This window comes from Fundulus heteroclitus, unplaced genomic scaffold, assembly GCF_011125445.2.
Source record: "Fundulus heteroclitus isolate FHET01 unplaced genomic scaffold, MU-UCD_Fhet_4.1 scaffold_82, whole genome shotgun sequence".
Lineage (NCBI taxonomy): Eukaryota > Metazoa > Chordata > Actinopteri > Cyprinodontiformes > Fundulidae > Fundulus > Fundulus heteroclitus.
Genome location: NW_023397274.1, coordinates 620741 through 647570, shown reverse-complemented (window position 1 = coordinate 647570; position 26830 = coordinate 620741). Strand labels below are relative to the sequence as shown.

Genomic DNA, 26830 nt, shown 5'->3' with positions numbered 1-26830 from the left:
AGCTCTGCTGAAGCTGAAAAGCATCCAACTAGAGCAAAAGGGAACACATATAAACTTCCCTTTTTAACCATAAATGTCTGGAATTTAGTGTATGTTCCCTTAATATACCATTGACTCATGTAGACATGATTTGTTAAGGGCTGAAATGGATTGAAAAGCACTGATATCCTCCATGAAGGTTCTGGAACGTACGATATCCATAGGCTTACGTGGAAATATGGATGGAAACACAGATGTAGGCAGACTGTGGCAGCAGCACAGTCCTCTGTGGAGTGGCAGCTGTGGGTAGAGGCGTCTGTTCTGGGGACGGTTTGTTTGTTTGGGTCCTGGCATCCAAATGAGCCTTAATCAGAAGAGTTAGCAAACAGGATTGTGTTAGCTGTAACGTCGAGAAGCCGCCCCCGCAGGGCCCCAGACCAAAACAGCTCAGTGTCTAATGCTGGTGCTTGTCTAATCAGCCCAGACTGACCACAAAAAAGACGTCTGTCTGATGCCAGCCGATTTGTGATATATGATTTATGAATCTTTTAAGGTCGAGTCGATGTGTTTCTTCTCTTTAAGCCCGCTCTGTTGTCTCCACAGGCCTGGTCGTGAGAGAGGCCAGCATCGAGATCACCCGGCAGCAGGTGGAGGAGTTGTTTGGGCCGGAGGACTTCTGGTGTCAGTGTGTGGCCTGGAGCTCCGCTGGGACCACCAAGAGCCGCAAAGCCCACGTCCGCATCGCCTGTGAGTTTGTCTGTTATTATCTACTCCCTCATCTCCGCGGTCGTCTCTAAACAAAACCCTGAGCCTGCCAGACAGTTGATGTCCGACAAGCTGTTGATATTTAGATTTGATGTCAACAGAAGGTTTAGAGAATCTGAATTGGTTTCATTGCAACGCCCCTGCATAATAGTGGAGAAGAAGAGCGAAAAAAGCAAAGAGCCAAAGCTGTGTTTATACACAGTAGAGGGTCTATATGGCGCTTATTTATGTCAGCGTCCCCCTTTTTCTTCCTCCTGCATGGCCCTCATTTGTTCCCTGACTCTGTGTTTGTCCTCCTTCTGGAAAGCACAGCACAATTGTTTTCAAGTAATGAGAAACATTCTGCGCCGGCCCTGAAGTTTAGGCTCATTTTAAGCCCTTCCCCAAAGGATGTTCTGGTGAGAATCTGAAAAGTAATGAAACCCCAGAAGACTGCGATGCGGTAAACAGAGTTTTTTGCTAAGCAGAGTTGCGACATCAAGGCAGCCTTTTTTTTCGCAACACAACAAATATTATGCAACACAAGTGCTCATGCGTCGTCTAAACGCCACCTGAGGGCACATCTTTTTTTTTTGCAGTATCAGTGAGATGGTTGCACCTCCCGACTAGCTGTCATTCATTTTCTGGTTCCGAGACGTTTCCTGCAGACGTTTGCTCCTTCTTCTCCTTCTGGCCAACAGGATTTTAGCTTTTCATTCGATACATATTGCAGTGCCGTAGCCTGCCTGTTTTTTCAACTCTGTAGTCAAAAGCAGGAGAAAACAAACAGTTTTCACTCTCCAATCATCAACAAAATCCTTGATTTGGTCCCTTTGGATGAATTTGTCTAAAATCCATCCGTGTTTCTTCAATACGTTAATCGTCACCTAAAGATGCTTTGAAACAGCATTACAGTACTAATTACCCTGTCATATATTAATATATAAGTATTGTATCCATCTGTTGCCATTCTTCCTGCTGGCAAAAGGCTTGAATTAATGCCTCCTACATCAAGTCAGCAAGAGCCTGTCAAGGAGACACCCACTTGCTTTGTATCCAAATATGATTGGTTTATTACATTCACTTTCTGATCTTAGGATCTTGTTATTTATGAAAACAGGAATGCAGAAACCCTGGTACCAGGTAGCTGCCAGACATCACACAAGAATTTCTCATTGGTTCACAGTTTTTTTTACCCCCCCAACACAAAACTACTTTAATGTAGATGGACGGAAACAAAATATGGATGAACTGGTTTTATGTTAAGATATTCTATGACAATTCAGCCATGGATTATTTTATCTTATTTTATCTTATATATATATATATACCTATTTAATTCTTGGGTCATTTCTGGCCTTCTTACCACAGTTTAGCTGGCATCTCAATTCCTCTGTAAAAATGAATTCATCTCCGCCACGTTGAAACAGATGGCGCAGTAAAGAGTCAACATCTGTGGTTTTCACTTAAATCAGACAGTTTATACTTAGTTAGCATTTCCTTCCCTTTCTTTCTCAATTCCAACCATTTTAATTCTTTTCTTCATCTTTAAACCGTCATACACCTACTAAGTGTCTCTCACCTGCTGTTTGCCCTCATTTCCCTCACAGTTTCCCCCTAAATTTGTTGCATTCTCCGTAGTTCAAGCAACAGCAGCCCTTATTACCGCTTCTATAACACTAGCCTGGCGAATCGAGAAACACGCTTCCCAGTCTCCCGCCGAGCTCGTTCCCGCTGCTCCACCTCCTATAATCACCCGTGATGAGCGGCCTGCCAGCGCTAACCCATCCCTCAAATCACAATGGACCCCTCTTCCCCTCCCATTAGCTTCTGCTGAATGGATTAGCTCCTCTAGTGGGCTTTCTCTTCGGGCGGGCTTCTTGTTAGAGCCAGACTCCATCCCGTTAGGCTAATGGAAACCGGGGTTGTTTTTCTCTCCTCTGCCATCATCTAAACATATGCAGTTTAATCAGATAGCGAGTCGGAGCAAGTGCTGCTGTGCAAAAAGGTTGCCATGTTAAAGACAGAGCTTTTAGGCTTGCAAACAGGCTGATGTCGGAAAAAGACATTTAGCAAGAACTTGTTGGGAGTGTAAAAGAGTTGTGCTGCTACTTTTTTTTCCTCTTTCATGTAGCCAAAATACGTTGCTTTAGTTGGTCTCCAATTTTGGGGAGCAGGAATTGCCTACCAAATGAAAAAAATGTATAATCAGATCAACAGAATTTAATTAAAAGTCTACAGGGGGGTCATTTTTCTAGAACATCTTAAAGGGTAATGTCTTTTTTGTGTGCAGACTTGTATTTTTTTTAATTCCAGGTAAAACCTGATGACCAACATTTCATTGCTACATTCTTATGTTGAATCTGTTCTCTGTTACTCCTAATCTTGACTCCTTCTAGCTGCAAATGATTTTCTTAGTGGGGAAAGAAACCCTGACTGAAGTGTGAGGTCGGCGTAATTTAGCAAGACAAGTAGCCAAACACTTCCACTTAAGGTAATGCTAGTCATATGTGCCTCGTTCTGTGAAGCTGTGAGGTTTGAAGTGTTTGTGTGCAGAGGAGAAAAACGGTGGGACTCCACACAGGAATGCTGACTCAGCCTATTGTAAACCCCGTCACCGGGCCGCAGACTGGAGGAACAACCAAAATCCACACGCAAGAAACCTTTATCAAGTGTTTACAGCGCTTTGCAGGAGTGCCCATACCGCTTGAACATTTAACCACTTTGAGGTGTTATAACCGCGTATTTTATTGGGATTTTATATGAGACACCGACGCAAAATAGCAAATAACTGTGAAGTGGAAGAAAACAGACACATTGATACATTTCAAAACATTTCGAACGTTTTCATAGAAATACAATTCATTGCAAGTAATTGCAAACAGAAGTCATGCCCTTAGTAAATACACATCTGTGTTTGGTTTCATTTGGTGATGTGAACAAACTGCATCAAGGACCAAACCACGCATGGTAGAGATAAAGTTATGGATAAAGGTTAAACTGGAGTTTCGTTATAAACTGATATCTCAAGTGTTGGACAGCTCACAGAAAACTGTTCACTCCATCATCCAAAATTATATGACACAACTGCAAACTACCAAGACATGAGCTATCTGCGTAAACAGACAGGCCGGGGTAAGGAGAGCTTTAAATGGACGAGAAGCTGCTCCGGAGGAGCTGCAGAGGACCACAAATCAGGTGAAAGAATATTGTCAAAAAGCAACTTTCAGTCACACAGTCCTTAAATCTTGCACTTATGAATCAGTGGCAAGAAGAAAGCCAAAAGATTTCCCATTTTCAGTTTGACAGTAGTCAGGCATTGGACACAGCAAATATGTAGAGTAAGATACGCTTTTCAGCTGACATGGTGGTGGCAGCATCATACTGTGGGGAAGCTTTTCTTCAGCAGATACAGGGATGATGCTGATGTTTGGTGAAAGGATGGACTGAGTTTTATACATGTCAGTCCTGAAGGAAAATCTGATGAGAGGCTACAAAAGCCTGGCCTGTCACAGAGTTGACCAGAGCTGCAATGAAAGTGGTTTAGATCAAAATGTAAGCCTAACACTAACCCCCCCCCCCACGTGTTAGAATGGCCTAGTCAAAGACCGAAAATAAAATCTATGTGAGAATCTGTGGCAAGTCTTTAAAAAAATTCTTCTGATGCTCCCCTTCAAATGTGAAAGAGCTTGAGCTTCGGTTGAATGTGAAAAGATTCAAAGGGTTTGCATACTTTTGAAAGGCTGTTTTAGCTAATTTTATTTGTTGCACAAGTATGTGTTTGTGGCAGCAAAACAAGAATCAGATTTTTTTCCTGCCTCTTCTTCGTTGACTTATACTTAATCTTTTACTAGGAAATATGTTTGGTCTAAATTTAGGCCCTCTTGGGACCTTATCACCAGTAAGTGGCTGCCCGCTTTTATGGTTTACTCCAAACCGCCCAGTAGCATGCTCATGAAGACTTGCATATGCTGTAATGCGTTCATGTGAAGAAATCAAATTTGATTTATTAGATTTCGCTCTAGTTCATATGCAGTAAATCAAAGAGCATGTGTGGCTGTGCTGCCTCCCCACCTGACACACGCTGCCTCTGTGTTGTCTTCTGTCTTTCGGAGGCAGTTTGAGCAGGAATCAATCTCTGCGTTGTTTAGCAGAATAACTTTGGTAACACAGCAGAAACTTTAATAACCTCTTTTGCATGTTGTTTTCCTTCCCTTTTTCTCCCCTTCTGTTTGTCTTAGACAAAAACAAATGATGGGTCCGTCCTTGGATAAAATTCCTTAAACCTTTTCTTTCAAAGAGAATGCCTGTCTAGTTGTTCCATTTTCTTGCATTTCAATCTAAAAAAAAAAAAATCCTTTCAATTTATCATCCACCCTTTCAGCTTTTTAAAACTCACAGTAATGTTTGGAATCACAGCATATTCCCCTGAAGGCACACTTAAGCTGAACTGGAACAAGGACAAGGACTCCCGTTGAGTGTGTTTTAAATCTCAAAATAACTGTATGTATTTCTTGGTGCCTTCGGGGCTTGCATAAGCTTGCGTTGTATAAAAAGAACATGATATAGTTTTTTTTTTTAGGGTGGGGGAATAACAGCAAAATGTCTATAATGCAACATAATGTATCCTAATGTTAATACTATTGAACTAAAACAGTGGGAGTTAAGATTAACGTCCATCTCCTCCAGTTTTAAAGGTGTCTCTGGATGCTTAGACTATATTTTTCTTCTGTATTCATTTATTCACAGACTCCAAAGACACTGCAGAACATTCCTTTACCGTGATTGAAATGGATAATGTATCCCTTTACACGCTTAACCCAAGGGTTTCAGAGCTAAGAGGTTTATGTGCTGTTTGTGTAGAAGTCTAGTGCACAGAATATGCTGGATGTACAGTTTGCATCAGTGCTACTTGTTTGGGGCTTTTAGTTTAAAATAAACTCAAACTTGAAGATATTGCACCGTTATGATGCCATCTAAGAAATGTAATCTTGTTTTAATGTCAACAGACAGTGTTGAAGTGCATCTTTGGAAGACAAACAACTGATTTTCTGCTTTCCAGGCTAAGGCTGTTAAATCTATTGGAGGGAAATAAACTAGATAAGCTGTTTGTTTTTATGGCAAGGTGAAAGTCTTTAGTTTGACGTGTGAATCATTTATTCCAAACAAATGTTATTCAGAATAGAGAGCGAAGGTATCAATGTCTAGATTTATTTTAAGGGGAAAACGTTAAACTTTGTAAGGCACGACTATTTTGACTTTACCTTGCTGCCTCTATCCTAAAACTGTCAACATCTCCAAAGTAGTGTCACCGCTCACAAGCAGAATAAAAGCTGGAAGCCGCGTTGGACGGCCCTCGCGCCTCAGCGCTGCTTCGTCCTGTGTGGCGCCCGTGGGCGTTCTGCATCATCGCCTCAACGCCTCCACTGAGCCTGCCACTTCATTTCACACGTTGCCACTAGGCAGTACCGTAAGAAAGCCGATGTTACCTTCAGGCAGGCTCGGTTCAGCTCTGGTGAGAAGCCTTCAAAGTTTGGCCAAAAATCTAAATTTCCTGATGGAAGTTCAAGTTTCTGTGATCATTCACCACAGAAACCTGTGACTTTGTTTTCAGCAGGAGAGGCTGAGGAGATGTAATCAATTTACCATACCAACGTGTTGAAAAGTCATCCATAAGGAAGCTGACATGGAAATTGGATGATGCTGTCCCTTCTGGGATTTAGAGTTTTTGCCAATCGTGTTGTGTGTGTGTGTGTTTAGTTCAGATGTTTATCTCCATCCATGCATGGATGAGTCCCAACTAGATGTTAAAATACAGAACATATAGGTATTATTGAAACAATGAGCAACAGTTCATTAGTCGAATTGTCTGATCAAAACTCATGGTAAACAAAAATGCTCTCTGTTCTGGTAATAAGGAAATGGAACTTAAAATAAGTAAAATGTTCTCAAAATTAGTGTATTTGTCCTTGATTTGAACGGGTATATAAGATGATCTGCCAATGGAATAAGATTTTTGCACTTAAAATAGGAACAACCCATCTCCATCATCTTATTTCAAGTGCAGGATGTCTAATTATCTTATTTTAAGGGTAAAAATACTTATTCCATTGGCAGATAATCTTATTTACCTGCTCAAATCAAGGACAAATACACTAACTTTAAGAACATTTTACTTATTTTTAGATCCGTTTTTGCAGTGATATACAATTTCTGCCCATTTCCAGTTTTCCTGTATTTAGTTCGAAAGTTGAGAGTATAAACTAAATACTGCATGACCTTGTTTATTTCTGATCCAGGGAATACAGAGAAAGTCAAGAGCTTATTTCCATTGCGGTCCCTTCAAAGCAAAACAGGAAGGACTGCTGAAAACAGCGTGCGACAAAGATAGCAATCTAGCTTGGTAAAGCATTAATCCTACCCTGCAAATTAAAAAAAAATCTGATACAGAAAAGCCAACAAAGCATAGCCATTAGTAAGTACTAGGCCTGGGCTGGTTACTGCTATCAAGGAATGTTATGTTTCAAAACTACTTAAAGTTTTCCTTCCCACAGTTTGAAATCGTAGTATACTGATCAGGCTTTTCCTTTCCGATCCCAGCTTTTCCTCTAAGTTCTCACCTGCTAATTCCAGTTTTGACTTTCCTAAGGACTATAACACATAAAAGATAACATTGGAGGTTGCAGGTTGATTGGAGTAGTAGTTTTGAGTCCAACAGCAAATGAAGAAACTAAAGAACATCAAAGTCTTCATAGACCCCTTCATAGACCCGAAATAGTGATAGTTCTTAGTTTTGATGCATCTTTTCATCCATTGTCTATGCCCACTTAATCCTTGTCAGGGTTGTGAGGTGTGTGTCTCCTGCAGTCATTAGTCGAGAGGCAGGTATACTCTGGACATACACAGGAGGACAAACAATTTACAGAAGCCAATTAAGCTATCATGTATGTTTTAGGGCTGTGGGCAAGAGCCAAAAAGATTTGGCTGCGATTCAACCCAGGACCCTCTTACTGCAAGGAACTGGTCCTAACAACTGGACCACCGTGCAACCTTCCTGCATAGGGGGAGAAAAGGGTGTTTTTCATAATTTTTCATCATTGACTTTGATCACCAGTCAAAGCCAACCAATGAAAAATTGGTAGACTCCAAACTTCAGCTGATTACTATTATTATTAATATTTTTTTGGTTCGTCTTTAGTTTTACTCCATTTGATAAGATGCTAATAAAAGTGCTCGGAAGCATGCCAGATGTTTGGAGCCATGCATAACACAGCACAAACACCAAAAATCTGATTGGTTTAAAGTAGTAAAGTAGTCATAAGTTGAAAATGAGGTCACAGTTTAATCAAAAAGATGACAAGGTGGCAAAACAGTAAGAGAAATGACTTATTTTCGTTATGTAACAGGACTAACACCAGCAGGCGCGGAAAAAGTCGCACCAACATTTTCCTCCAACGGCTCCCTACTGCAGCAGCTTAAAACATTTAATCTTGTGTTTGCTGAGCACAACCCTGTTGTTGAAGCTCTGACACTTTCCTCCTCCCTTGTTTCTCAGCATAAACAGTTTTGGGTCAGTCAAGATGGTCTCAACACCCATATTGTGACACGGCGAGCATCGTTGTCATGACATAGCGATACAAACGCTTTGTCTCAGGGAAAGATTTCCTGAGGAAATAATTATGGAAACATTTCTGAACTTATTAATGTAAAACTGCTGAATTTCTCATATTATGAACTGTTGTTGCCTACTGTTCACACTTCACTTTAAAATTTATGAAATGATAGAATAACCCCCTAATTCCAGGTGGGTTTTGTGCATAAATAGTCTGTTTCTTATTAGCTAAAGAGAGAGAGAGAGAGTAAAATGCAACCTTCGTACAATATTTATTGGTGGTAAAAATGTTTTCACTTGACTCAGCATTTATTTCGTAACTTCATGTTAAATGTGTGGCTACATCTTGTCAGTACCACATATTGTGCTGTACCGTCATGCTGATGCACAGTGTGCTTTGTCTGTTCCCTGCAGACCTGAGAAAGACATTTGATCAGGAACCTCTGGGGAAGGAAGTGTTACTCGAGCAGGAAGTGTTGCTGCAGTGCCGCCCACCTGAAGGCATCCCAGCAGCTGAGGTAAGGTTCAAAAGGTGTTTTTTACTGGTGCACTTTAAAAAAAAAAAAAAAGAAAAAGAATCTGAATTATGTCAGTTTTTTTCTTTAAAAAAAAAAAAAGTTCTGATATAGACGTGAGAAATGGAGGCAGTTGAGATTTCCCCCACTAAGCTCGGCTGAAAGCTCCCACCTCAAATCCGGTAAACTGGCTTCTCTGGAAAGAGGTTTATGTGATTTCCACTGACTTTTTGGGGTCAGTTTCTGATTAAAAGTCAACAGCATGTCTGATGTAATATTTTCCAAATAATATTTAAAGGATTGCTGAAATGCCCAGCACCCGCATTGCGTATATATTCAGCTATTTAGTCTGTTCATTTAACAAGAAATCTAAAACCAGGGTGCATGTTTTTATAATTCGCACTTGTGTATTTCAGATTTTTTCCCCCCTACAACAACACTGAACAAAGATGACGCAGTACAGAGTGCAGATAATGACATTTTGCACCACTACATGGACCATTAAAGTGCTTTGGGTTTTTTTTTCCTGAATGTGAGCCAGTCACAGCAATTTAAGGGGAAAGAAAAATTATCTGCTGAGAGCAAAAATAGAGAAAGTTTATCTGTGCAACCTTGGCTTTGCTAATATTTCCTCCTTGCCTTTAAGTGTTATAGCCCAGTCTGAAAAGGCTCAGTCGAGATAGCGGGAACATAAAAATACAGCGTGGAAGTGTGGTTTGATGGGTTGAAGTTGAGGGTGCTAAACTCGTGAAGGCTGATTGACCTGGAAAAGCTGAGTTAAGTGAGTGGAACTGTGCAGAATGTATCCCCGCTGAAAGTGCTGGCAAGCTGATCAGAACTTTCAGCAGGGATACAACCAAGCCTTCAGTTTGGCTGAAAGTCTTGTAAATTCCTGCTATGTGCGTTGTTCTGTCTGGATTACCTTTAGCCAACTTTTGACTGTTCATTCGGGGTCCGGTCCTGGTCCGTCGATGTCTTCTTTGTTAAGAAGTTGGTTGGGAAAAACAAGTGAGAGTTGGCTGTGTGTTTGTCTTTTTTTGGAAAATTGTCAGCCTCGCTTGCTTTCCTTTCAGGTCTATCTCTACTGTAAGCAGCAGAAGCAGATGTTTTCCACCTGTTGATCACTGTTGGTTTATCACATTGAATATTGCATTCTTGATAAAAAGCATAATTGTATTCAAATAAAGCAGAACCCTTCTGGTGTCCTTATGGGCCAAGTTACACTCTGTGTTTTTTTAAAACAAAAACAGACGAGAAAATAAAATAATTCTGCATTCATCAAGAAAGGTAAACAGCTAATGTAATTCAGGCAAGATAAATACTGCCTTTTTAAAATCATTCTTTAGTTTAACATTTTAGTAAAACTTTTTTGTTGCAAAAGTTGACAAAAGTCTGCAAGAACAGAACAGATCAGAACAAATCCACTGAACAGACCCAGAACCAAGCTCCCCTCTAAAGGACAGCTATGAAATGTCTCTGCAGGTTGGTGGAGGAACCTGCTCTTAAACTTATCTTTATTCATGCAGTGATGGTACTCTGCTTTAATGTTCCCAGTATCGGTAACCTGCAGCCAGAGGCTTTGTTTTCTCGTTCCACATATAGTTAGACTAAAGGACTACGTGACAAACTCACCTTCTACTCACAGCTGCACCCCTCTCTCTTTTCACATGGTATGATCCTGTGTTGTCAAGTCTCACATAATGAGCGTGAGACTCGTGCATTTTCCTGACCTCACAAACACTCATGCAGAAAAATGACAAAGCCCACACGGGCTTCGAGTGGTCCGTTCACCGCGCTTTCCTTCCAGGGTGCAGTTTAATTCCTGCCTGCTGTGGAGCTCCTTCAGCTGTTTTTCACAGCTCCTGTTGCTGTTAGTGTCGCCAAAGTTTAAAGTGACCCTACACCTTCAAAACTTCAAGTCTCTTTCTCTGCACTTCATGCCTGTTGCTGTCTCCCTCCATTGCTGATGGACAGACTTGGCATACATGTATCAGAAGGGCAAAAGGTCCTTTTACCATAAATGTACATAAAGGTCCTAAACAGAACATGTATGACGACATGACGTAGGCTAAAAGATCTCATTCATGCCGTTGCACACTTATTTACATTGTACTGTAAAGGGACTGCTTTCCGCCTTTTTTGACTTGAACATTTGAATCTTATCAGATGCTAAGCACCATTTGCACAGTTGTTAGCTCCTCAGGAAGCGTTGTTGGTGCATTCAGCTTGAACATTTATGTCTTGATTTGTGTCTTTGTGTTATGTGGGAATTCTGAGCTTGTGACTGACCAAAATTTCATTATGGTCACATTATGAAAATAAAGATTCTTGGTTGTAAATGTAAAGACATTCGAGAACATATGAACAAGGTTATTAATGTTTATCAGTCTGGAAAAGGGTTACAAAGCCTTTTCTAAGGCTTCGTGACTTCAACAAACAACAGAAATAGCCATTATCCGTTGACCTTTCGCTGCAGCGTCGGAAGAACTTTGAAGGAGAATGTCCAAAAGTTAATGATCTGAAGCACATACAGTAATTATGTTATGCTGCAAGGTTCACCTTCCAGCAGGACAAAGACCTCTAAACATGCAGACTGTAGCTGCTATTGAATAATTTAAATAAAAGCATATGCATTTTTTTTAAATTGGCCCACTCAAAGTCTATCTCTAAATCTAACAGAGAATCTATGGCAAGATTTGGAAATGTAAGTTCTCTCACACGCCCATCATATCTGACAATCCTGCAGAGGAGAATGGGCCTAAATGTCAGTGTTTAAATGTGTAAGGAGAATAGATATACCCCATAAAGCTTTCATTGAAAACAAGTGCACGCATCAGTTTTGATATTATTTGTCAACCATTTTGAAAACAATATAACATTTGGTTCTACTTCACAATTACACACTACTTAGTGTTGTTCTTTTACATTAAATGTCAATAAAAATCCATTGGGATTCATGCTATTAGGAAGAATTTTTTTTTTAAAGTTGAAGGGATACTTTTGCTAGACATTGTACTCAGTGTTTCTGAACCCAATGCAATTTACCAAATGTATTGTCTCACGCATCAATATTCTCACTGCTAACCTTTTTTTTTGTAATAAACCTCATTCATGTGCACAAATTGGTGCTTAAAGGGTCCCTATTCACATGGTAATATCCCTGTTTTACCCCAGAGCCAGCTGATTTAGTGGGGAAAAAGGAAAAACTGAAAGCTGCTTTTTCGCCTGTGTTTGTCAGGCCTTTTCTCACACAAGCTTGCCAAAGAGAGAAGCCTTGGAAAAAAAAAACAGATGGGGCTAAGGCTGTGGTTACGTATGAAATTACAGAAAAATGTACCAGCCGCTGCGACGGGAAAAGATCTGTCATATTTCACCCGCTCAAGACACAAAAAATATAGAGAGGATGAAAGAAGCTGAATGCAGAAGTAGGAGAGCCGTTATGGTTTTGTCAGGGCTTGATTCACTGGGATGTTGTCAGGCCTCCAGTGGGCTGTTGGTTTACTCAGTGGTTTCTTTGCAGACCTTTGGCCACTTACTGAGGGGCTGGAAGAAGGACAGCCTGTGGCTGAACTATAAAAGCGCTGCTCTCACAGCACTTTTTGGTTTTTTATGTGAACCGTATATTGTGCCGTGCATGAAAAGGACAAGAAGGACATGCACTTGTGCTGATTGTGCATTGTCAGTTGAACATCACGCGGCAGTGCTAGTGACGTGACACTGAGAAAAATAATTTTCCACATTGTTGAGTGTACATTGTGATATCAGATGACCAGCTGGTAGAATTAAAGGAGGGACATCTAATCAAAAAGAAGAATCCATCAAATAATTTTAACGGTATAAAAGCAGGGTTTTTATATTTTTCATTATTATATATCATACACATTTTCTGTGAATTTTATGTGATCACGTAAACAGTTACATATGGTGAGCATCGAGGGAAATTAGAGACAATCTAACTGGCCAAATATATTTCTGGCTTGTAGATTGCGAATGCAAGGCATTTGAAATATGATCTAGCTACAATCAAATATTGCATCCTTTGCAATTTGTTATGGCAAATATTGATATTTCTGTGACAACCGTGACTCAATATATTGCGCACCTTTACTGTTGTGCAGAGGTCAGTGTTGTTTGCAGCAGCTCTCCGTGGACATCTGCATGTTGCCCCATTTTTGGGACCCTGTGGAATGTCTGCCCCAACAGCAGAAATTAAACTCCCACTGAAAGGGCAGCGCCACAACATAGCAAACCTAGATCACTAGCAGAAGAAAAAACCCACAATGGAGCCTTCTTTTAGGAAATTAAGACTGAGGAGAGTTGCCATTTCCCCACATTTTTCAGGGGTTCAGCAGGAAAACAGTTTTTTTGTTCTTCTCTTCTTCTTCTTCTTCTCTGCGTAGACTGTCGACAAACCCGTGCATTATCACCCCCTTCGAGGCTGTACTCAAAAATATAAATCTCTGGGTTAAACTCAGTTGTTAAACTTACCAGAAATAGTTTGAATACAAGTATGAAGGTGTCAGCAAGAGAGCGTTCATGGGCACGGAGAGCTTTAGAGCACAGGTAGGCAGACAAAAAAAAACTCATGGGGAGAATCTGGTAAAAACAGGAAGTAGAGCTGTGCAGTAGAGGGAACAAAATCACTGAAGTGAACAAAAGTTAAATAAAGACCTATGATGAAACAACAAAGTATATTAGATACATTTACAAAAAAAAAAATCACAAACTTCAGCATCAAAGTAAAGCCGTTATTTTTGATTGTAAAAATAAACTGCGCTGATCCAGCCCTCTTTCTTTGTCCTCCCACATTTCCGATGATTTACATCAGCAGACGTAGGGATGGTTAACCAAAGTAATGACATCCTATGGTTCTATTTAAGCATTTGTGATTCTTTGATGGGCTTCTTGTTGCCGATACCGTTGCCCCCAAAAAGTAAAGAGTCTGCTGAATAGTCCTGATAGTGTTTCTGATGCTGCTGCGAGTTTCCCCAGCAAAAACGCCAGAAGCAGCTGAGAGTTCAGCCTGAGGTATCCTAACCGATATTTTTGAGTAGTTGTATTTGTAGTTGACACATACATTTAGCTGAGTGTAGCTAGGCTCTGGATACTGGAACACACACACCACACAGTAACCCACACTCACAAAGAAAACAAGCAGCAGGCATTTATTTTGGCTCTCCTTGCAACCATTACCGCTGGAACTTTGGCCTCCGCGCACTGAAATACAGAGTGAGGTTTCTGAAACAGCATAGGGTTTCAGTTGTGTATGGGCTGAATAAATTAGACACTCAGCAGGCTCTCTAAGAGCCATTGTTACACGTTTCCATTGCCATGAATATTTGATATATACTTAATCAGGAACAGAGGGGAAAATGTAACTATCGAAGCAGTTCAAGGAACAAAGGAAGAGCCATTTGGCAGGAAAGGGCTCTGTTTCACTATTATGTGGACTTAACTGGGAGCTGCTTGTCGTTATAATAAAAAAAAAGGTAAAAACTGGGTGGGGTTCCATCAGCTGAGTGCAGATCTTTCTCCCTTTCAATGCCACCATGAAGCTCTTTCAATAACTACTGAAGGGACTCTGCAGAAGCAAGGCTGGCCCCTTTTCATACTTCAAAAATATGCGGCAGCCCCATAAAATAGACAGCTGAAAGAATGTAGCATTATTGTGGCTTTTCTTCTGCCAAGGCCCCCGTCTCCATTTCACAGCACTTGTCACGGCCCTGAGACAAAGCCCAAAGTTCAGAGGTGGCGCTGCACAGCGAGCTGCTAAGCCTGTTTCCATAGGAGCGGGATTTTAATTCAGGCATCGCCTCAGTCAGCCGGGGTCCTGCCGTGTTATCACGGGTAATGAGTCATTGGCGCTCCGTGGGGATCAGGCCTCGCTGCCGTTATTAAGTCCACTGGCTTCGCTGAGAAAAAAAAAAAGCAGAGAAACACAAAGATCTGCTCTTCAGGCTTTCTCATCTGGAAAAAAAAAAAATCTAACTGAAGAATTTTAGTATCAGAGACAGAAATGCCGGATTTAAGATTTCATACATATATTCTTTTAGATTACTGGGTCAGAATGCGTTAGAGTTACATTTTGCTCCGTCGCTTTAAGATCTATAATGGTGGAGCTTTGATGTAATACATTAAAATATTTTAATGTACATAAATAAATCCGTCTCATAATCTGTCCCTTCAGCTGTTCAATGATTTCTGTTACAGATTTGACGAAACAAAGAGCTTTCTGTGTGTATGTCAGCATTAAGATTTCTTTAAGATGAATGAAAGATAATTACTCTTAATTTAAGATGATGCTAAGGCTCTACAGGATCTAGTAGTAAAAACTAGAATTAAATATACAATAAACTGGACTAATGTAGTATCTATTGGTTAGAAGTTAAAAAAAAAAGAACATTGAAAGCTAAATACCTAATTCTACTATAGGCTAAAATCTTTCTAACTAGGAGACTGAACATTGAAACTTCTATTTAACAAATTAAAAACCAAAACATTTACCAGTCTCTGAGGAAAGCCCCTCTGCTTTCTTTCAGTCAGATACAATAAGTGCTGTAACCTTGTAAGAAATTTTAACTTAAAACTGACCAACTTAAGTACTTTCCACACCTCAACATCCGATTGGTCGACATAGGTTTTAGTCTTGCACCACACTGCCCCCTATGTGTTTTTTGGCATGTTTAAAACAACACTCAGTGGCGTATTGTGCAGGTTCGTGCGGATGAAAAGTTTTCTGACACTGATCCCATGTGTACAATAATATTTTTCAAAACAAAGGTATAAGTTGAAATTTCACAGTTTCGCTATGTAATGGTCCATAATAGTTTGTAAATGTGTTCTAAGTTGATGATCTTTGATGCCCTTTTTTCTTCCTTATTTTTAAGCGGCGGAAATTTTGTTACTTGGGAGTTTCTGGTCTGTGTTCTCCGATCCAACACAGGGTTACCTTTATTATAATGCTGCTTTAACGTCCAAACAACACGTCACCTAAAACATGCTAAGCTTCATAATTTTTGCTAAACAATGACCTGACTTGGCAGCATACATGTGCATCTCGCTCTACTGAGGATCTCTGCTGTAGTTTACAGAAAAAGGCAGGCCAACATTAGCTTGTTACCTCCCTGTGCTGACGTGCTAGGGGTGATGATTTGGATCAGAATATGTTCCCTTTGATGTTCTAATTAATTTATGTGATAACAAAGCACATCATCAGAACTGTTTACCTGTTTCGCTTTGCTTTACAAGTCCTAGTTATTAATGAGCGGTATTAGGCTCCAGTCAGGTCTCAGTCAACAGACTGTTGATTTTAAGGGAGAGCTGAGCTCCGGCTGAGTGGGTGAGAAAACAGGACAAGAGACGACAGAAGATAAGAAATGGTCTCTTACGTTTCTCTGTTAACTTTGGTATAAAGGTACACTTGCAGAATCTTGCAGATTTGTTACATCGCATTTACAAATGATAATTTACGTTTTTAGATGTCAAATTCTGCGAAATGCTTCTCATCGGGGTGTTTCTACAGAAATTCTAATATATTCCATTTAGCCTAATTGCGGCACTTTATTGGCTTCCATCACCTGCGTTTCTTGGTGATTAGGCTTAGTTTCACATTAAAGATGACTTGAAAGCAAGCCATAACCAGCATATTAGCTCCCCTTGCCAACAAAGAGCTGAGCACATTTTTCCAAGAAGAATGGGGTTACGAAGGGGTACCAGGAATGTCAAGAGTAACAGCACTTCAGTGCCCACTGAAACAGCTAAGTGCATTTTCATCAAGGCTTCCCGTGGGAGATAATGTGTCAGCGGGCACCAGACTAAATCCCTGTGGCAGCGACCAAAGACTGCCCTTCAGGTGCTCACCTGCCAATCACCAAAGTTTTCCGGCGTAAGGGCTGTGATTTCCTGTAATAGCTCAAATTTGTGTGGTTATGGTTTTCTCTGTGAGTCACTTTTGTTCCTGCTGTGAAATTCCAGTGGGTCAGCTTTACCTGGAAAATGTCATGCTGAAGAAGATTTTATGCGCAGCAATCTATTCATTCAGGCCTCCCGTGAGTAAGAAGAGACTTTTAAAATTGGGCAGAAACGTGCTCTCAAAACTAATCAGCGAGCTGCTCTACATGTGCTGCACGGGCTTTGACAATAAATGTTTTCTCTGGGATGTCGTCTAAAACTTTGTGTAGACTGGACTGTTTCTGTAATTCGTTTCAACAGGGATTTTTGAATCCTGTTAACAAAACAGAAAAAAGAGCCATTAAAATACTACAAACCTATGAAAATTTGGGACTCATCCTGCTTTGTAGACTTATTAAAATGCCATGTTAACAAAAAAACATTACCTGTTTATTTATGTTGCTTCTATTTTACCCATATCTCTAATTATTTTTTTAATATATTTAATAGACTGGTAATCAAATAAAGGGCATCAAAATGATGTCTCCACGTCTATACTCACATTTTTGAAAGCTCTGCTAAATCTGAGCGCAAAGTGTGGAGAGTGAAACGTGTGGAGTGCACTTTACCAGAAACAAATGGTTGTGTAAAAAAGAAAAGAGGCTGGTGCTGTTTTATGTTTCTTTTGGATTTTTTTAAATAATGCTAAAGTAGTCTGAAAAGGTTGATGCATCCAGCAACAAGATTACTGTATTTAATTATTCACAAGAGTAGCGACATTACACCACGTGTGTGGTTGATAGATTTAGAGTAGTCGCACGCTAAAGTTGGAGTTTATCTGTGTTTGACAAACAAAGTGAAGCACATGCAATTGGGACATTTTTTAATTGCCTTTACAACGGCCAAACTTTTTTAAATTTTGCTTTTATCATGGTTGCAAGACCATTTATGCATGTCTGTTTAAATTTTGTATAATCAGCTGTACTTATTTGCGTCGCCTTAAATGGGCCTAGTCACGTAATTTGACCATAAAAACTAAACACACAAAGTAAAATATTCATCTTCATCTTCAAATAAAGAAATATATGCCAACCGTTCAACGCTGATAGTGTTTACTTAGTCCTTGTTGAGCCTGAAAAGAACTTTGCATGGGGCACGATCCATACATACAACCATAAACATTGTTGTGCCATCTGCCGGCCGTACCACAGATAGATCAGAAAACAAGATGCCGACAGTTGACGCAGCTACTGTAAGAGCCAGTAGACTGTCCTGCAAAGTGACAGCTCAGCTTGGATGAAGAGCAACCAGATGTACTATCTACTATCTACTATACCCCTTTCTTTTCACTCAGTCGCTGGCTGTTGCTGACTCACTCACCTTCATCACAGACATAGATACATAGACGCCTCATTGAGCATTGAATCGCACCTCGATGTCGCCGCCATATTGGTAGTGTCTTAATGGGGTGATTTGGAGAAGATGTCTCATTCATGTGCTGAGTGGATTTGTAACAACTGATTCAAAGTACAAACCGGATCTACTGGCATTATGAACACATAGTAATGTAATAGTAATATTATCTTTATTGTCATTGAAACATACATTACGACGAAATTTGTTCTCTGCTTTTAACCCATCACCCTTGGGGAGCAGTGGGCTGCCATGTGCGGCGCCCGGGAAGCGTTCTGGGGTTAAGGGTCTTGCTCAGGGACCCAGAGTGCCGGCACTGGGGATCGAACCGGGTACTTGCAAACGCGCTGCTCTAACCACTAGGCCAACACTCCCTATACACCGAGACGGTGGGCAATTTGGGTTTAAGTGCCTTGCCCAAGGGCACATTGACATGTGGCAAGGGGAAGCTGGAATCGAACCCACAATCTTCTGATTGCCGGACGACTACTCAACCCATCAAGCCACAGTCGCCCTAAAAAAAACAAAAAAACTTATGATTGTATTTATTGTATTTATTATAATGGTGTATATACGTATGTCTGTGGGCTCCATTGCTTCTCCTTGTTTACTCATTGCGTGCATCTGGAAACCTCGTACTTCCTCGTACTACATTCAACCAACCCAAATACCATTGCAGTCTTTAAAGCTGCAAACATTCTGATAGAAAGACATCTGACCATACACTGCTACCATGTTGATAGGAGCCTATCCTTTATCTGGCCATGTGCTCTTCTACGGTGCGTTCAAGTGCAACTCCTACACTGAATTGTCAGTACATGAAAACTGTTTGAGACTGATTTAAAGATTTTCTTCATCATTAAACGTCTGTCTTTTTCAAAAGTTCCTAAATGCCGACATTAAACGTTTCAATAAAACGCATGGAGAAAAGTCAAACAAATTTCCAGGCAGTCCTGGGAAACAGTGTGAAAGCAGCTTTACAGTTTCTTTTTCTTTTGTGAAATAGTCACCGTCTCCAGCAGCCACTCCAACTCTGCCTCTATTCAATATATTCACACTCCACCATCCTCTGTGATCTGCACCATCTAATCTGCAAGTTTTAGAAAAACATTTTTTTTTTTTTTTTTTACCATCACATTCCAAGATATTATACCTGTGTGAATTTGGGCTGGTGAATATTTATACCACTCACTATTCCACACTTGTCATGCATACATCTGCAGAGCATATGGCTTCTTCTCTGCTAATAAATGATTTCATTATCAGTTGTTAAGCTATTGTAGTTCATCCTCCAGGTTTGCCATTGGAGTCTGGAGAGGAAATGCTGTGTGAAAAAAAAAGGGATAAATGAATAATTTAGGTGAGACGGATAGTTAGACTTCGTATGAAGAAGCTGAAGTGCTCATAATGACTTCTTTGTCGCACATTTCTGTGGAACATTTTTTTCTTCACCTTTCTTGTCTTTTCACACCCTTCTCTACCCCCACACACTGCTGTGCACTCTATTTCTGACTCTGCCATGCGTAATGACTGTTTTTTTTGCCTCGCGTTGGTTCTTAACAAGTGTGTGGATTGTATATAGCGTGTTCTGCGTATTAGGCTAATTAGTGTTGTGCTGGCACAACCAGGCAGAGCAGTGAAGCATCCTACTCGGTGGCTACTCCCACGTTGCTGCTGCAGTCTGGTTTGCAGCCAGATTTGTTGGCTAGAGGGAGAAGGAATGACAGCGGTAGGTCACCAAAGAAGAACCTAGAGTTTGGACTCAACTTCACATGTTTCCAGTTCATGGCGGCGACTAATAAGGTTTTTTATTTTTGATAATTGATTATGCTACACAGGAAAGGAGTACACTTTTATGATAAAATGCCTCAACAAAGTCACCCTAGGCTTTAAGAAATATAATTTTCTTAATTTGTTGGAACAAATTTAGAATATGGATATCAAATAGAATCTGTTAAATCTGAATAAAAATATATATATATATATTTTTTTTCTTTTAATTTAGTGATTAATAGTGATAATTTAGGGATTCTTACACCATAACAAGTGAAGGACAAACCAAGACATAACAGGCCTGAAAAACCTTTATAGGAGATTAATTGTGTCTGAAAGTTGTGTCTTTTGGACTGGACAAGTCCTTTAGCTGGTCAATCGGTTTGTTTTGGTAGAGGTGGTAATGTATAGTTTTATCTGTGTCAAACTGGGCTAATTTAGCTATTTTCATGCTTTTAACTAGTGGGAGGAAAAAAAATTGCTTTGTTTTAGGTTACCATTACCAAATTACCTAAACATACTATTTAAAACTTGTTCTTTTCTAGGTTGACTGTTGTTTGTTCAAAGCCTTTTTATCACCAAAGTCAAAAATAGGCCTTTTTGTGCAACAAGACAACTCCAAATACACTGCAACAACAGATCTAAAAACATGTAAAATGTTCTTAAAGTTAGTGTATTCGCCCTTGATTTGAGCCAGTAAATAAGATTATCTGCCAATGGAATGAGTATGTTTGCCCCTAAAATAAGATAATTAGACATCGTGCACTTGAAATAAGATGATGTAGATGAATTGTTCCTATTTTAAGGGGGGAAATCTTATTCTATTGGCAAATCATCTTATTTACCTGCTCAAATCAAGAACAAATACACTCATTTAAAGAAAATGTTACTTATTTTTTGTTCCGTTTTTGCAGTGTAGGTAAGTCCTGGACTTAAAGTGAAATAAAAAGGATATTTAAAAAAAAAAAAAAAAACAGAAAGCCTGAGGATTTTTTAAGGTTTTAATGACCACAGTTACCAGGACCTCTGACTCATTAATGCAAAATATTAAGAAAAAAGAGTAACATCTTTAGTCTTTTGCACAAGAGAGTAAAAGTGTTCACACGTCTTGAACTAGTTCACACCTTATCTTGTTACACGGACCAACTTCAACATATTTCACTGGGACTTTATGAGACAGACCAACATGAAAACATTGCAGTAATGAAAGAAAATAAGGCAAGTTTATAAAAAATATTTTTCACATGATTAAAGTGTTTCACCCCCGTGATCTTATACCCTTAAATAAAATCCAGCATAATTGTTTGCTTTGAAAAGTAGCCTGAATATATGATTGAAGCTGTTTTGTGAAGGCCTTGGAGATTCTTTAGGGAACGATATTGAATATAAGATTATCATGAAGACCAAGGAACACAGCAGAGAGGTCAGGGATAAAGATGCTGAGAAGTTTAGATCAGGATGGGTTTATTAAAAAAAATGTCTAGACTGTTTTCTAGACATCATACACAGTACTGTTCAGTCCATCATCACAAAAATTAAAGAGTGAACAGCAAACCTACGAAGACATTAACATTACAGGGACAGCCACCGTAACCATGTAACTAGAGCTACATAAATCTTAGCAGGAATATGTGGCAACATTTAAAAACGGATGTTCACAGACGCCCATATATTGGAGTTTGAGCTATTTTACAAAGAAGAATGGGCAAACATTTACGTTTCTAGATATGCACAGATGGCAGAGACAGATTGACGCTGCAATTGCAGCAAATTATGGTTGTTCAAAAAAATAAAATCAGACTCATTAAGGTTGCCAGATATATTGTACACGCACAAAAATAAATTTTCAGGTTTGTATTTGTAAAAAATTAAAAACTTATTAGCATGTCCTTTTCACCATGTACTACTTTATGTTGGTCTGTCACAAAAAAATCCCAATAAAATGCAGTAATGTTTATTAAGTTAATATTATAGCAATGGTTTTTTTTCCCTGTATACTATCCAACATATCCTGATCCTCGTTGTTTCTTCTTTGTAGCCACCCCTTCTAGCCCTGAAACCCACCCATTTTTTTATGCCTTCATGTCCATCCTCGACCCTCTGCGGTAATAGATTAAGTGTATATTTTGACACGTTGGTAACTACCCTCCCACAGATGCACCTGCTCCCCCCCCCTCCCCCTGTCTTGGGTCTCTTTGCTTCATTCTTTTTGCACATCTTCCTCTCCTCCACTCCGGGTCTAAGTTTCCATCTTGCTGTCTGTCACTTGGCTGTATCCGATGACAGCTGACATGTGGCAATTTCCCGGTCGTTAATGACGCGAAATGTGCCAATTACCTCTGTGGATGTTTTGGTGCCAATCAGACACTAACGAGCTGTGAGTGTGTGTTTGCACGAGTGTGCAGGTTTGTGCATCTGCACACGTGCAAGCTTTTAAGTCTGTTGCCATCAAAGAAGTTAGGGCAAGTGCAATGCGAGCTATAGTGTTTTATAGACTTTGATAATTTAAAATGTGTTGAATAAATTATCTTTGCCATTTCCTCTCTGTTTCGGCAGAGATTTACAGATTGGTGAACTGCTTCTTACTTTTTGCCAACTCTTCTCAGTTTATAATATAAGATTCTGCCACAATTTCTTTTCTTGTCACTCTTTTTCCTTCCCACCCCTCCATCTGCACTGAAAGGCTCTTTTGTTCAATTTTTAATTACCTTTTCCTGTAAAAGTGCTCTTGACATCTGAACGCAGCACGTCTGGAAAGGCTGCCTCTGTGATTGGTGAAAATTGGATAACCACCTCTTTGTATCTACTGTCAATCTCTCTTTCTCACCAAAAACCCCTTCTAACGCTTTTCACCAGCGCCTTCTTCTCGGCACCGGCTGACGGCAATACTACAAGAGAAAATATTTATCATTTCAAGAAAAAAAAAAGGGTCCATTGTTTCACTTGTTTGCATCATTTAATTTGTTCTATTCAGGGCATTTTCAGCACAAGAACAAAAGACACAGAAAGTGACAATGAGATCACTGTCAAATCTTTGTTCTCTAAACTCCTGGGCCCTTCTCCCCCATCTCTCTCTGGCAGAATATTTTTTCCTTTATTTTAGTAAAAACGATAGATTGAATTTTAACCCAAATATCCACTACAAGCCTTTGCAGCTCCTGTTAATTGAATGCATTTAGACATTCATTAAAATTGACCAACAATCTGTTTTTTTTTGCTGTTATTTTTGCTATATAATTTTAATTAGTGTCAAAGATACTGTGTGAGACCTATTCACTAACCTTGTATAATAAGAGTATGTCCTTAAAAAAGACTGCAGATCACTGAACTCCCACAGTGTGACGCTCCACTCCTGAAGGTTATGATGGATGACACCAGCGCCACTTCAGCAGGTGACAGGACAGATTAGTTGAAATGAAATAACAGAGGCAGATTAAGCTGCTGTGGGGCCAATGATGACTAATTATAAAAATCACCCTTCACATGAGCCAGCTTAAAGTTCGGCTCACACAGATTAAACTGGGCTGAGGTCACAGCTCCAAATGCAAACTATTTTTCATGAATTTATCAGTTTTTAAATTGGAAATAAAGTATTCTACAAGTCTATCTATATCAATTTAACTATCTATCTATATATATATAGATATATATATCAATACATATATAGATATATCCATCCATCCATCCATTTTCTGTCACGCTTTATCCCTGTTGGGGTCACGAGGGGTGCTCTCTAGCTAGCATTCAATGGGGGAGAGGCAGGGAACACCCTGGACAGGTCGCCAGTCTGTCGCAGTATATATATATATATATATATATATATATATATATATATATATATATATATATATATATATATATATATATATATATATATATATATACTAGCATCTGACATATCTATCCACTTCTTTGCTATTGACTGTGCTCATACCCTACACAGTTATTGGCAGTGACGGTAAAGATATGTACAAAAGCCTTGACACAGATTTCTGCTATGGAGACTTGCAGGTTGAATAGAATCACAAATCTTTATTGATCGGCTCAGAATTCACACATAACACACAGACACAAATCAAGACATAATATTCAGGTTGAATGCACCGACAACACTTCCTGAGAAGCTAAGACTATAACATGTTGTAGTAGTTTTTCCTCTTATTTATTGCTTTGACTGTAGATATGGGCAAGGTTAAGGTCTTGTTTTCTTTTTGGCCCCATTTTGAAGGGTGGTAATGGCCATCATATAAAAGAAATAGGATGACACCGGATGGCATGGATTACTAATGGCAAAGCAAGTTTATTTATATAGCACTATTCAGTAACAAGACGATTCAAAGTGCTAATGAATAGATTCTTGACAAAATTTTCAGTGCAAATTTTCTTTATATATAACAAAGATATGCAGATACATCAACTTTACAGGAAACGCAAGAGCAGCCAGCGATAATGGCACAAATGGGTAAAAAAGTGGGATTATTATCCCCCTACTGAACATTCCAAAAACAAAACTGGACTTTTTTTTTCGAAGTTTGAAGACGTTTCGCTTCCTATCCAGAAAGCCTTCTTAATTCAAAATGTCTGGAGTAGTGTGGAGTTGCAAGCTTTATACTACTGCCCAACAAAGACCTTGTAATGGCTTAGATGATGTGTAAATTGAACTGAAACCCCTACTGAACAACCACACTAAAATTAAAATATACAAAAAATAAAGCTGTTTAAAACATTTTTATACATTTTCTGAGGCAGATTATAATACTATAAAACATTTAGTTTAAGATTTTTTTTTTCACCATCTTGCAAATAAGTACAAATTATAGGAGGGCACAGTGTTCAGATGGCAAAGTTTGTACCTTAAGGCTAAATCCTAGGACCCTTTTTGTTTACAACCTACAATACTGATTTGTGCACAAATGTGTCAAACGCTTCCTACCATCTTTATGTGGATGACTCTATAATGGCTGTTCAGACTCAATAGCACAGGCATTTGAATTTCTGCAGTCTCCTTTTGATCCAGTGCAGATCTTTCTGGAGCAATTAAAGCTGGTTTTAAATGCTGAAAGATCCAGAGATCTCAATCAAAACTGCCCAAGGTAAAACTCTTGAGCTGATCATCAGTTACAAGAAGCCCGGATTAATGATTGATGCAAAGCTTCCTTTTAAAGTTCCTCTTAAACATTTGATCTCCAAATTAAGGATGGAGGTTACAGAAATAAGTCATGTTTCTCACTCAGAGCTCAGAGGTTTGTGATAACAGCCAGTTTTCTGCCTGAGGTTGATTATTGTGACATTTGTGTGCTTCAGCTAGTTGCCTACTGTCCTCCACTCTGATGTACCACTGTGCTCTGAGATTTATCACTCGCTGCAGCTGCTTCACCTACCACTGTGAACTGTATGCTGAAGCTCACACGCCTTTCTTGAATGTAAGACTATGTACACAATGAATGACTCCTACTTTTTTATGCACTTTCTTCAGATAACTAAAAGCCAATATATCTGATGCTTAAATTACATTTTCTTGTTCTCTGCATGTCTTGTTCGAACTGAAACGAGAAAGAAAGCTTTCAGTTTTTCTGCCCCTTCTGCTTGGAATGCCCTCCAATCTGAACTGAAGCTGTTGGTTCTGATTGGAGGTCATTAATAGCTGTACCCTCTATCTTAATAAACCAAAAACAAGATCCTCTGAACAGTGCGTAAGTTTAAATCTAAGTATTACTTTTTAAATTTTATTTGTTACTGTAACAATGTATATTTTGTTATAGTTGTTTTGTTATTGATGTCTGTCTAGTCCACTGTGACGGGTTGTTGCCTTTCTTGGCCAGATCCCTTCTTGAAAAGAGTCTTAATTTCAATGTTGTTGTTTTTTTTTTTTTCTGGTTAGTTAAATTGATGGTTTAATGAAATAGACTACAGTATGCCAAGATGGCTAAATTTTCAATAAAGCCGGTTTGACTTACATAAACGTTTGCAGTTAAAACAATGATTCAAATTGGGGTTACTTTAAAAAGCCATGCACTTAATGCTCTACTTGTTCTACAAACAACCTTTATTCATCATTTCAGCTCATTTAGCTTCTGCTCTTGTAAATAAAATAAAAATATTTCGTTGTGCTGGTATTGACACTTACATGTTCAATCATCAGGAAAAAAATAAAGCAGAATGACATTTGCTATTTGATTTTAGCTAAACCCAAAATTACTCATACCACTGCCACATTTAGATTTGACAATTTTCATTCAACCAAGAACTTTGTTTCTGATAGGAAATGAGACCGACGTCTCTCAAAAGACAATAAAGCAATGTAAAAAACTGAATTTAAAAAGTACTCGATCTGTTATGTACATTTTTATTAAAAAATATCATATCAAGAGCTATTTATAACCTTCTAAAATGTATTAAAAAGTGTCTATTGGTATTTTGGGAATCAAACCCTTTTTGCATGTTTCCTGCCTATTTTTTGGATTATTTAATCTTTGTTGATGAGCTCCCCGTGTAAGAAGACCCCTTTGCCATCAACCTAATCTTTAGATCCCTGCAGTTTCTTTATCAGATTCAAGTCTGGATGCTGGTTGGGCCTGTCCAGAGTGAGAAGGAAAACAAAACCTACATTTCTGTCAGTGCTAATGAGCAGCAACAGTTCAAGGATTCAGGGAAGTTTCCATTGTTAAATGTGCAAAGTTGTTGTTTACATAAAACATTAACATTTTTAGGCAAATACCTGCTTAGAAACTTTTAGGCATTAGCATTTGGGATATTTTTTTGTTGCAGAAATCAGACAAACTAAATGCTGTTTTATAAATGTAAATTAATAACTTTTTAATGTGAAAACCGCTGAGCATGCAGCTTTGTAAAGATGGTGAAAGTGGGCAGAAGTAAATAATTTGCTAAAAACCTGCACTCCTCA

General features: G+C 39.2%; 1 protein-coding gene across 3 annotated transcripts in view; it reads left to right on the top strand.

Moving 5' to 3' along the window:
- Positions 1-26830, top strand: part of unc5c (unc-5 netrin receptor C) — a 181407-nt gene that overhangs the window by 110770 nt on the left and 43807 nt on the right. For all 3 annotated transcript variants that reach the window (XM_036134443.1, XM_021319809.2, XM_021319808.2), the window contains exons 3-4: positions 583-726; positions 8750-8853. In XM_036134443.1, coding sequence (XP_035990336.1) covers positions 583-726; positions 8750-8853 — 248 coding nt within the window. The remainder of the gene's footprint in view (positions 1-582; positions 727-8749; positions 8854-26830) is intronic.